Genomic DNA, 13,144 nt, shown 5'->3' on the forward strand with positions numbered 1-13,144 from the left:
TTTTCTCAAAACCTTTATAAAATAAATATCAAAATAAAGGAAATCAAATGCATCAAAAGGACAACTCCACAAAGAAATGTTTTGAGAAACAAGACAAAATAAATAAAAAACCCCAAATATGAATAAAGGCCTTTAGGATTTTGTCACTAAGCTTTGTCAAAGTGAACAATAATGCCTCACAATCTGCAAACTCTTTGTCCTATTATATTTAGTTGATCAATCTTTATTACTTAACTTTTGTGCCATTACATAAATAAATTCCCTAGCAGACCAATGCCACTTTACAAGAAGATCATGTTTTTGGGATACTATTTTTTCTTTTCTTCAATGCCCTTTGCTAAAGATCTAATATGCATTGTAAAAGTTCACAGCCTTATACCACAAACAAACACATTAAAATCTGCCAAGTCTTTTGTTGTTTTCTGGTCCAGAATTTGCATTTAATAATGTCAAAAATTATGCATGCATGTTATTATTTGCATTGAATTTCCCATCAAATGCCTTTTGTGTTTTTTCAAGTGATTTTGGTGCATATTTAAGGATTTTATGTCTTCGGCTAATTTGTCCCAATTACCAATGGAATGTTTATAAATTAATTTATAAACTTACACTAATTTAAATTTGTTCCGTTTTTGTAATTGACGATTTACTTAATAAAACAGTAGAATACGATAAAAACTATTTTAAAAAATTATATTTCTTTTTAAATAAATTTAATATAAATAATATATAAAAAGAACTACTTTTTTGTTTGACAGGACAAAACTAAAAATTTTATTCAGTTAAATAAGTAAATTTTTTAATATATATATTTTTAACACCCAATAATAGAAATTCAAATCAGAAAAATAATCCAAGGTTTCTATTATTAATTTAATATGTATTAGTGATGCATGCAAGATCCTTTTAGGAGGCCGGAATCCTCTTTTTCCACAACTCTCACAGTAAAGACTGTTGACAATTTTATCACTAATTTTTTTTCTTTTTCTTTTTTTGGAATGTGCGAATCAGAGATAATAAATATTTTATTTTCTTATGTTTTTTAACCTTTAGCCCAAAAGAATATTTTCAAATGAAGTAAAAAAAATATTAATAATTAAATGAATTTCTAAGAAAAATTTTAAAATCTCTCTCTCTATATATATATACATATATATATATATATTGTTTCCTTGATGAGATTATATATAAACGAAATGAAAATTCAAGGAAATCAAGATATATGATTCATAGAGCTGAAGGAATTTTGTAGGTTATCCAAGAAGAGTTTGTAGTAAAATTTACGATTTCTGGTTCAGTAAAATAATAATATTTTTTAACATTTTTTTTATTATATAAAAAATATAAATTAGTTTTTGAGCCCGTCTATAAAGCGAGATATAAGATCAATTATTATATTTTTAATTTAATTTAATTTATTATTTTAATTAGAAATAATTATCAATTTTAAGAGAATAAAACTATAATGGACTTACATAACACTAATTATTATGTTTTTAATTTAATTTAATTTGTTGTTTTAATTAGAAATAATTATCAATTAAGGGAATAAAACTATAATGGTATATGTAGAATAGAGAATTGTAAAATGATAAGGTTACAAAACATATAATTTGATAGCCATTTTTATCTTGTGCGTATATATTATTATTAATTACAGTTGTAAACATTACATATATTAATAATTAAATTTAAATAAAATAAAATAAGATCAGTCTTAAAATAACTAAATATTTAATAATAAGATTATTAAAACACGTAACTAAGTAATTTCTATAATTCATATTGATATATAAATTTATAAATAAAATGATTAAATAAAACTTTTAATATAATCAAGCAAAAATAATAAAAATTACTAACTTGAATTGTGCCAAGTCATAAAACTCCTCAACGAATTAAAATAATTTTTTTGAGTATATCTTTTGAGAGTTTTTAAAAATAAGATTACAAATTATTGTAATGCTATTCCAAAGGTTAAAGATAAAATTGAAAATGAAGATGAAGATGTATAATATAGAAAATATGAATGACAAAATAGTGATTCATTTTAAAATGGTTGCGATGATAAACAATGATTTTTTTTCTAATTATCAAAAGGGAGATCATGAGAAATAAGATTAGCAAAATATAAAAATTAGTGTTGTTAATAATATATATAATTAATAGAAGAGATGTATATAATTATATTAATATTAATTACTAATTAATATGATTTTAAAAATGAAAATAGTTATTTTATAAAAATTAAAACTAAAAACTCAGTACAAACTAAAAATATGTCTTAAAAATTATAAAAAAAAAAATTTAAGCGAGGAGAGAGAAAGTAAGAGATAAAATATTCATTTCATATATATATATATATATATATATATATATATATATATATATATATATAGATATAGATCTCTTATTTTTTCTCCATTACTTGTTTTTAAATTTTATTTAAAGATGGAGATAAAAATAAAATTGAAAATGAAGATAGAGATAGAAATAAAAACGAAAAATATAGAATTTATGAATGATAAATGGTGATTATATTAAATTTTTCTAGTGATAAATAATCACTTTTCAATTATTAAAAAGGAGATTATGAGGCACAAAATTAGCTTAAGGAAGATCAAAAGACATAAAATTAGCTCAAAAAAATTAAGAGATAAACATAGTTATATTAATAGTTATTGACAACTATTATGGTTTTAAATATAAAAAAATAATACTTTCATAAACATTAAGACTAACAACTCATTACAATCCAATAAATACCTTAGCTATCATAAAAAAATTTCAAGTAAATTTTATAATATTTAAAAAGTTAGACAACTTATTAATGTTAAGAGTTTTTCTTTGAAATAATTAATGTAAAGAGTTAGCCGCCCAAATAAGTAATTTTAATTATTCTGGTAGAAACTAAATTAATACCCAATAAGATCTAATTCTTATAAATATCAACAAAATTAATGGATTTATATCTTTTTTCATTTTATTAATTATTCTTTCCTCTTTCTAAATTTAATATTGCAGTAAATAGTATTTGACATAATTTTTAATATTTTATCAGGACGTTCGGTAACCCGATCGACTATAAAATGTTTGATATTTATTCTAAAGTGATAATTATATATTTAATCAATAATTGCATTGAGAGAGAAGTGTGATAAAATTCCATATTATTAAAATATTAAAAATGTTAAAGAGCTTATTGAAAATTTTTAGTAATTAGTTTTAATTATTTTAATAATAGTTGAATTCAATTTAAAAAAAAAAAGAGAGAGAGGCTATAGCACTTATTTTAACCTAAATTTTATATTCTGCTCATTTTATTAATTGCTCTTAATTTTCAAAATTCAGTAAAGAAGAAAACCAAAAACGGAATAAAATAAATAAGGAATAATAGAGAAATTGGCAGAAAAGGCGGAACAGGAGAATCTATAGAGAAATATTAATAATAGGATTGGGAACCCTACAATTTCAAGGTCTGCGCATGGAATGGATAAATAATTTTAAAATATTATTATTATTATTTTTTTATTATTATTTATTATTATTAAGTCCCCATTTGACATTATGGGATTGACCTTTGCCTTGTGGGGTTCCCATTACTCTGGCATCAGTGGAAGTCCATCTCATACTGTCCACTCTCTGTCTTTCTTTCTTTTTTTCTTTTTTTTTTTTCCATCTTTACCAAATGATTATTATAGTATTTAATGCTGAAAGAGTTTAATTTTTCTTTTGACAAAAGAATTTAATGTTGTTGTGGTGGTGGTTGTTGTTATTTGTAGTGCAAGTTGAAAGGTTACCCTTTCTCTATAGTATTACTATGCATTGAAATTTCAAGTGGGTACTTGAAATTTTCATTGATATGGTCCTTGAAATTCTGGGTAGTGGGGGCACCTTACTTATAAACAAGTCCTTTTTTTTTTTTTTTTTTTTTGGTTGATGGGTTGGAGATCATATCTCTGTTTGTGTAGTCAATGGAATCTACTTATTTTCTCAAGGCCCTATAATGATAATAAAGAATCTGCACATGCTCTCATGTATATTAGTAATAATAACATCAACATCAACATCAACAACAACAACAACCTCAATTCATCTACATGATTAATTGTAAGGAATTAGACAATGACCATCCACATTTTTAATTTGTGACTTAATGTGAAGCATTTTTTATTTATATCATAGTGTAGTTTGATATGTCAAATATGGCATATTATATGATACATTGCATATCATTTATTTCTAAATTGGACATTGATGATAATACATTGTGAATCATTAAAGAATTTCGATTTTTTTTAATATTCTCCTCCTTGAAATTAACTAGTTAGAGAACTAGAAGTAAATTAATTATCCATAGTTCATAATTTAGAGGAAAAATTAATACTTATGCTTGTAGGTTTTGTTGCATTCAAACCAATTGCTATTCCTAAGCTTGGGTGAACAAATGCCTCTCTCCTCTAATAATTATATACTTGATTGTAAAAGAGCTGAGCTGAGTCGAGTCTATTATTTAATTGAATTTGAACTCCTGTAATTTAAATTTAATTTGTTAATATCTTATGAGCTTAGAATGTTAGCAAAAAAATTAAATATTATAATATTATATTACTTAATAGCTAGTCTACATAATTGATTTTCATATTAGTGAAGTGCTCATAAGCTTTTCAAGTTTTTTTTTTTTTCGTTACAAATTAGGAGATAAAAGATTTCAATTTGAGACCTTACTTAAACAAGATATACACCTAACATAATGTTTGATTTAATTCATGAAAATAAAACTTAAAATTGTAAAGTTTAGGCCTACATAGTGGGGCCATGCTAGGTCTAGACTTGAAAACTTTAAACCCGATCAAGTCCCGCCTGAACTCGGCTCGACCTGAAATTTGAACAGGTCTAGAGGCAGGTTATGCCTCCACTTCTTTTCTTTTATTCTTTATTTTTTTAAATAATGATAAAATAAATTATAAAAATTAATAATATATTAAAAAATAGATATTGAGTAAATTTGTTCATATTTATGAAAATTATCTTTTCACCCACACGTTATATAACTGTCATAATTATTCTAATTTTAAATAATAATATAAAATTGAGTTTAAAAATAAATTAAATAGAAATTTAATATTTTACAATTATTTATTATATCTTTAAAAATAATAATAAATTAAATATTTTTAATTAGTTATACTTTGAAAATATTAAAATCGATATACTTCCGATAAATAATAAAATATATTATTTATTAAATTAAAATAATTTAATTTTAGGAAGTCTTCGTATACCAACAAATATATATTATTAGTGAATGTAAGTAATATTTTATGCACTTAACGATTTAAGAATTTCATAATATGTAATTGATAATTTCATGATTAAAATTTTATATTTTTGCGATGGACATTAATATTTATCATTTATAGGCACAATATTTATTATTTATTGTAAAGATGTTCATTTTTTATTACATGAACTTTTAAGTGTTTATTGTTTTAGTGAAAGTTGTTTATCATTTATAATATGGGTATTCAATATTTATTCTTGTTAAATCAATAGTTATAACTTTATATATATTCTTCATATCACTATGAAATATTTTATTGGATGAAAATGATGTTGGCTCTTTACGAAAGTTAGATTAACTGTTTTTGTGATACATATTAAGATACTTTTGTTATTGACATAAGCATTCATTGTTTATAGACATATAATATTCATTAGTTTATTAATAGATATTCATTATTAATAAACAATATACTCATTTCATTCAAACAAACATATATAACATAGATCTAACATAAATTGTCTTTATATTTAGTAAATAAAAAAACCGAACTAAAATTCTATTACATTTATTTATATTAAATATAAATATTTTTTTAATAAAATAGAGCTAGCAAATGGTAAACATATAACATTTAAACAATGGATACTAAATACATGTTAAATAAACACTTAACACATATTTAATGAATATAAATTATTTTCTTTAAGAAAACACACGTTTCAGAACTTTAAAACACGTATCAGAAATCTGATATGTACTTTAAAATTGTGACGTACGTGTTGTATCTGAATCATATCTCAATATAATGTAATTTCAGGATTAGAATATAAAACTCCTTCTACATTTTAATATTAAATGATCAACGCATAATTTATAATTTAAAATTAGTAAATATAAATTAATTATTTATAACTATTATTCGAGAATTAATAAATATGGGTTAATCGTTTTATGTGGAAATGTATATAAAGGAATTTTTGTTAAGACTGGTAGGTTAAGTAATGGGGTGGCCGCATTTGGGTGCATTGGGCAGGCTACTTCGCATAGAGCTTGCTTTAATGATCAGGTATAATGGCTGGCTGTTAACTCAAATTCATTACAGCCAAAATCACCTTTGAAGCCCAAAAATACTTTAAATTTATTATTTAATAATCTTGTTTTCTTGATTTAGAGTAATAAGTCCGTTAATGAGGCCCAAGTGAAATTGAAGGCCTTGACTATTTACCGTTCATTTATTAAAATTCATTAATCTAATCCCATCATATAGATAATAATAATAATAATAATAAACGAGTCGAACCAATAAACAGAAGGCAAATCGGATTGCCGGTTTTATGCCATTTGATGGTTTTATTTTATTATTTTCAATTATAATAATATCTTATTAATAACATTATAATAAAAAAATAAAATTATGAGAAAAATACACAAAAAATAACAATTATTAGAAAGAAAAAAAGAAGTTAATATGTGCTATGGATGTTGGAAATCACAATGCAACTAAATTTGATTTTAGACTTCTGACGATTCAGGTACAAGAGTAGTTCTATTGTTTTTTTTATATATATTATATTCTTTATTTTAATAAATTATATTATAAAATAAAATTTTAATATATTTTTTATCCTTTAAATATAAGGTAGATAGTCAATTAAATTAAAACTAAATTTACTGTAAAGTTTACTATAAAGTAATAGTCAATTTGAATAGAATCAAATTTACTCTATGTTCTATATTTAATAAATATATCTTAAATTTATATGCATTTAATTTAATTGTTATCTTTTATTCTTATTCTTTTATTGGTAAAGTTAATTTTTTTTATTATTTATAAAAATAAAAATCAGATGTATAATAAAACATATTAACTTAAATAAAATATTTTATTTTTTAAATAAAAATTATAATCTTTAAATAATAAATACCAATGGAAATGCTGTAACTATTCCCCGCCATCCGGTGCGATGTATCAAAGTCTAAAGTCAGAAGCCGTTGAAAGCTCATCCTATTGGATTGGGCTGAAAGCCCAATTCATCTTGTCAAGTCTGCCTAAGCGGCGTCACTGTAACACCCAAAAGAAAACCCTAACCCTAATCCCAAATTATCCATCCAACGGATACTAACTCCCATAGGATTCTAATCTCAGCCGTTAAATCTCATTCAAAAGTCGCTATAAAACGAAAAAGAACCCACCTTAACATTTCTAGGGTTTTCATTATCTTATCATCACACAGCATATTTGCAGCGCCACTATTGTTTCCTCTTGAGGTACTATCGTTCAACTTTGGTACTTATTCACTGCATTAGCTAACTTAATTAACGCTTTTCGTTTTATAATTGATTTAAATAGACTTGGGCATAAATCTATGGTCTTTGATCGTGTAATTTGCTGTGTAATTATGTGTAGAATTGGAAAATTCATTTTTTTTCCTTATAAAAATTATGCTCATTGTTAATGGTAAATATATTTGATATTGCACTTTGCCTAGTGGTGAATTGGAAATGACTTCCCTTATTGAAAACTGGTGAGAAATCAAGGCTGGAGTCTCAGAAAAAGGGCTCTCTTTTTAACCGAATACCTAACATTTGGGTACTTGGAAAAGGAATACCAATGAGCCCTAAGAGAGTTGGTGTTATTTATTTAATGCCATAGGCCTTTGGTTGGGAAGCATCTTTCAATTTCATTTACTGCGGTTCTGGTGTTAGACATCGATATTCTTTACCGTGGTCAATGGGCGAATGTCTATTTCTTTTTTATTTTAAGTAATGTGAATATGAAACCTTTTTGTAATTTTTGGTTTCAGCTTATATCATAAATATTTATATGAACTGTGAAATTTAGTTTTCAAAATGTGTGTGATAATTTAATTTTGGTTTTGATGACTTCTATGTTTGTACTGGTTGAACTACTATCCATTTTAAAATCTCTTATGAGCAATTTATATTTTTAGTTAACTTGAATTTCTATTTTGATACTTGTCAGTATTTTATTATTTTGATGTCTTGTAAAATCTGATATATTAATTCTTTTAAAACATACTTATTGTTGTGTAATTCTATTTCAAAATGAAACTAATAAGGAGTAGCTACCAGATTTGTGATCAAGCCATTATCTGGGAATTTGTTGTTCTATGTTGTTACAAGTATTATTATGTTCAACTGAAAAGAAGTTTGAAGTTGTTTAGTCTTGCAGTTTTATTACCGAGTTTGAGGTGTAATTATGTCTCATCGCAAGTTTGAGCATCCCAGACATGGCTCCTTGGGATTTCTCCCAAGAAAGAGAGCCTCGCGCCAAAGAGGAAAAGGTTTATGTTTACCGATTTTATCATGTTGCATGTAACAATGTAGCTTTGATATTATTTACTAACTTTTTTGTTTGTAGATACTATATTGTTATGATGATACCAACCCTGATAAGTCTTTTACTTGTATGATTAATAATCCAGTAGTGAGGATTTGGGAGGTTCACATGCTCTTGATGTCTTGTCTTGACATATATTATTTTGTTTGCTTTGAACTTGTATCAAAGATTGCTGTTGCATAATGAGGCTGTCTTGAATTCTAAAGTTATTGTCTTTAGTAAAGATAGTGTCTGAAAACTGATTTACTGTTTATTTAAGTTTTTCTTTTCTTTAATTTTGGTAATTCTGTAATTCTAATAAACCCAATACGTGATTTTGTTAAGTAGTGAGAGAAATGTTTGAAGGGTTAAACCCTGTTATAACAAACAACAGACTCCTTTTAAATCATTTTGTTAGTTTCTTGTTACTTCACAAAGAATGTACATTTTTTGACCTGTTATTATATTATACTATCCATTGAGGAAATCTTGATTTATGTTCTGGACCTGCAATCCAATTTTGATTTCTCACCGACTATTCTCAGTGAATGTTCTTTATTTGCTGACCATCTATGCTTTGCTGTTGAAATTAAAATTTTTTACACCGCAACTGTTGATATAGTATTTTGATAGTTCAAGATTTTGATACAGCATTTTTATGCTGTATATCTATAGTTTGTTGTTCACGAGGCTTGTGTTACTTTTGTACAATTTGCATTTATATGTTCTTTCATATGTTTCTTTGGTGCGACTTGACGTATTAGTTCTCATACTTCTGTTGGTGTTTTTACAGTGAAGGCATTTCCCAAAGATGATCCAAAAAAACCATGCAGATTGACTGCTTTTTTGGGTTACAAAGCAGGGATGACCCACATTGTCAGAGATGTTGAAAAGCCAGGCTCAAGTGAGTCTTCCTTGCATATTTGTTTTGGTTATATACTCGTTTCTTACTATATTAGAAGCTAAAACTATTCTAAATGAGGGCCTGTTTCACCATTTAGTTACAATTATGCATGTCTGATTTTTAGGTAGTCTCCTGTCATTCCCTTCTCTAAGTGTCATGCATGCGTTGTAAATAAACTCAATGTTGTATGCTCATTAGTTTTTTGTATTTTGAATTTGTGGCTTTCAGAGCTACATAAGAAGGAAACATGTGAAGCTGTTACGATCATAGAAACACCACCCATGGTGGTTGTTGGTGTTGTGGGTTATGTAAAAACACCTCGTGGTCTCCGTTCACTGAACACTGTATGGGCCCAACATTTGAGTGAGGATGTTAAGAGGAGATTTTACAAGAACTGGTGCAAGTCCAAGAAGAAGGCATTCACTAAGTACTCGAAGAAGTTTGAATCTGAGGAAGGGAAGAAAGATACTCAAGTTCAATTGGAGAAGATGAAGAAGTATTGCACTGTCATTCGTGTCTTGGCACACACTCAGGTACTCTATTTTCTTACAAGTTCTAGTTCTTTTTTTCCCTTCTAGCAATTAGTTTTTCTATTTTCTATAGGATATCATAATCTGGCATTACGTAATGAACTCATTATGTTAGCTATGGTTCTCCTGGTGCAATATCTTGAGGATATATGGTTTTACCTTTTGCTAATTTTATCTTATGTTATGAGGTGCACATTGTTTCTCCTTGATTCTATATTGATGGACCATGATTTTTTAGGTGCAAGTGTTCAGAACCTTAGTCTAATTCTTGTGTTGAAATTGATTCTGCGACTCCTGCAGATTAGAAAGATGAAAGGACTGAAGCAGAAAAAGGCTCATTTAATGGAGATTCAGGTGAATGGTGGTGATGTTGCTCAGAAGGTTGACTTTGCATACAGCTTCTTTGAGAAGCAAGTTCCTATTGATGCTGTTTTCCAAAAGGATGAGATGATCGACATAATTGGGGTGACCAAGGGAAAGGGTTATGAAGGTGTTGTTACTCGTTGGGGTGTCACCCGACTCCCTCGCAAGACCCACCGTGGTCTTAGGAAAGTGGCTTGTATTGGTGCGTGGCATCCAGCTAGGGTTTCATTTACTGTTGCTAGGGCTGGGCAGAATGGTTACCATCACCGCACAGAGATGAATAAGAAAATCTATAAGCTTGGGAAGGCTGGCCATGAGTCTCATTCGGCAATTACTGAATATGACAGGTTAACTCTCCTGTTATTGGCCCTCCTAGTCTGTTATAAGACGATATACCTGTTGCTGTTTTTCTATTGCATCTTTTATAGATTTCAGCATCTGTCTATGTTTCTCGTTTTCACATGGCTAATATCTGCAAATAACAGGACTGAGAAGGACATCACTCCTATAGGTGGATTCCCCCACTATGGCATAGTGAAGGAAGATTTTTTGATGATTAAGGGATGCTGTGTGGGCCCAAAGAAGCGTGTTGTAACCCTGAGACAGTCCTTGTTGAATCAAACTTCACGGGTCGCTATGGAGGAGATTAAGATCAAATTTATTGATACATCCTCGAAGTTTGGCCATGGTAGATTCCAGACAGCACAGGAGAAGGCCAAATTCTATGGACGCCTGAAGGCTTGATTTTACAAGAGAGATTCTATATTTCTTCTTAGTTCATTCTGCTGTTGGTTCAGTGACTACAGTTTTGCTGGTTCTGTTGTTATTCACTAAAACCTGTTTTTGAGATTTTATAATCAAATTGGTGTGAATTTGCAATATATTTGCGGCAGAATCATGTGTATGAGCCTATTGTCTGCTTAATGCAAATTATGATTGGACAGTTTTGTTAAAGACTTGTTTTTATCATGCTTTTTCTTTATTGTTTTCATCTATCGGGACATTTTTCCTTCTTTGAGTTCCACATGGATTAGTAGTATCTTTTTGCAAAGATCTTTTGTTTTTTAACTTCCATGAGAAGGACTAGAGACTGCAGCTTTTTAAGAGTTAGTTATAGTTGTTGATAATTAAAGTAACTGGCAAGTATCGCTGCTGAAGCTTTAGAGGATGATGCATCTCTAAGTGGTGAAAAAAGATGAACAGTGACTAAGAGTAGCAGCAGCAATGTCTGTGGTGGTGGTGGTGGTGTTGTGCAAATCCTTTCTCTTTTAGCTAAGTAATTAGGGTTTCTTGCTTAGGTTTTTGGGCTATATTTAATTTTCTTGAGCCTTCTTCAGCTTTCTATTTCTAGATGGAGTTTTAATTTAAAAGAATTAACATGAGTTTAGTTCTTATTATTCTAAACTGAGAATGCTATACTGTTTTTTGGGTGACCCATTAATTAATTAGCTTATGAAAATCAGCTTGAAAGTTTCCTTTGTTTTTTGAGAAAAGATCAACTTTATTCATCAATGCTAAAGGTGCCTTGATAAAAAACCTTCCAAGTAAAACCCAAAAGAAAAATATCTTAGAAAACCTTCCAAATAAAACCCAAAGAAGGAGAAAGAGTGCATTGCCAAAATAAGGTTATACAGAGCATACAAGAGTTAGCAAGGATTCCGAAAGAGTTGATTTGATGGAATTACTATAGAAAAAACCATCACTATCTGTTATGAAAAATAAAATTTGTCTACTGAAAAGAAAATAGAAAAAAAAAAAAGGGTAAGTTTACTTAAAATACTGATAAAATATAAAGCAAATTCCTCACTGAAATCTTCTTCCTTTTTTGTTTTAATAAAAAAAAGAAAAAAGAAGAAGAAAATATAGGGATACAGGATTTATCCTGGACATGATTATTGGCTATTATGTTCTCTAGTTTTATGTTTGTTTTTAGGATGATGAGAACATAAAAATTGTATTTGATCTTAAATAATTTTATAATTATTTTGTAAGAGGTTTTTAAAGTTAATTTTTATATTTTTCCCACTAAAATCTTATAGTTAGTCATAGTTTGCAATGAGACACTTTAATAAGTATATGAAAGTTTTGAGTTTTATTGGAGTGTAAGAACATAGAAAAGTACATAATTATGCAATTTTGAAATTTAGTTAATCAATATTGAATATCATTTTTAGAGGTGTGGCCTGTGGGCAATTGAATGATAATTTCAGTATTAATTTTTGAACCACCCAATTGCATCATTCATACACGTGTGTGCGAGTGAAGGGCACATGAGCCAAGTGGGGAGTCACTTGTGAATGTGCCAAAACAGGAAAAGCAAAACCATATTATTCAACAAAATAATCATACACCATAGTAATAATAATAATAATAATAATAATATAGAACAACATATGATGTAGATTTATCATACAAAGGTATCTTATTGTACAAAGTCTTTTGTTTTTGCTAGTAAATGATATTAATTACACATTTAAATTCCATCAACAATGGATTTTGGATCATTCATGTTAATTAGTCATCTATAAATTATGTATACACCACAGTTATATATATTAAATAATAAATAAAACTCATTATTAAATTTTCATCATTTATTTTATTAAATTTTTAATTATGTTATATTTGTTGAAAAATAACACTAAAAAATCACAGGAATATGAACAAACAAGCAAAAAAATTAAAAATACAAGGATTTAACGATGTTCGGTAATGTGCCT

The 13,144-nt window shown here is 27.3% G+C and overlaps 1 protein-coding gene across 2 annotated transcripts; it reads left to right on the top strand.

Annotated features, from left to right (window-relative positions):
- The first annotated feature begins 7,400 nt into the window (after positions 1-7,400).
- On the top strand, positions 7,401-11,378 carry LOC8263278 (60S ribosomal protein L3-2). 2 transcript variants are annotated; one of them, XM_002526404.4, is made up of 6 exons: positions 7,401-7,555; positions 8,481-8,592; positions 9,421-9,531; positions 9,760-10,064; positions 10,362-10,771; positions 10,910-11,378. In XM_002526404.4, the coding sequence occupies exons 2-6, from the start codon at positions 8,508-8,510 to the stop codon at positions 11,166-11,168; spliced, it is 1,170 nt and encodes a 389-aa protein (XP_002526450.1). In that variant the 5' UTR covers positions 7,401-7,555; positions 8,481-8,507; the 3' UTR covers positions 11,169-11,378. The 2 variants fall into 2 exon arrangements, with proteins under 2 accessions (XP_002526450.1, XP_015579221.1); XM_015723735.3 differs by having other exon boundaries at positions 7,414-7,555; positions 8,473-8,592.
- Positions 11,379-13,144: the final 1,766 nt, after the last annotated feature.

This window comes from Ricinus communis, chromosome 6 (genome assembly GCF_019578655.1).
Source record: "Ricinus communis isolate WT05 ecotype wild-type chromosome 6, ASM1957865v1, whole genome shotgun sequence".
NCBI classification, from domain to species: Eukaryota; Viridiplantae; Streptophyta; class Magnoliopsida; order Malpighiales; family Euphorbiaceae; genus Ricinus; species Ricinus communis.

Coding starts and splice junctions, on each gene's coding strand:
- LOC8263278 (XM_002526404.4), top strand. CDS start 8,508: ATGTCTCATCGCAAGTTTGAGCATCCCAGACATGGCTCCTTGGGATTT. Junction 10,065..10,361: donor GTGTCTTGGCACACACTCAG/GTACTCTATTTT, acceptor CGACTCCTGCAG/ATTAGAAAGATGAAAGGACT. Junction 10,772..10,909: donor GCAATTACTGAATATGACAG/GTTAACTCTCCT, acceptor TGCAAATAACAG/GACTGAGAAGGACATCACTC.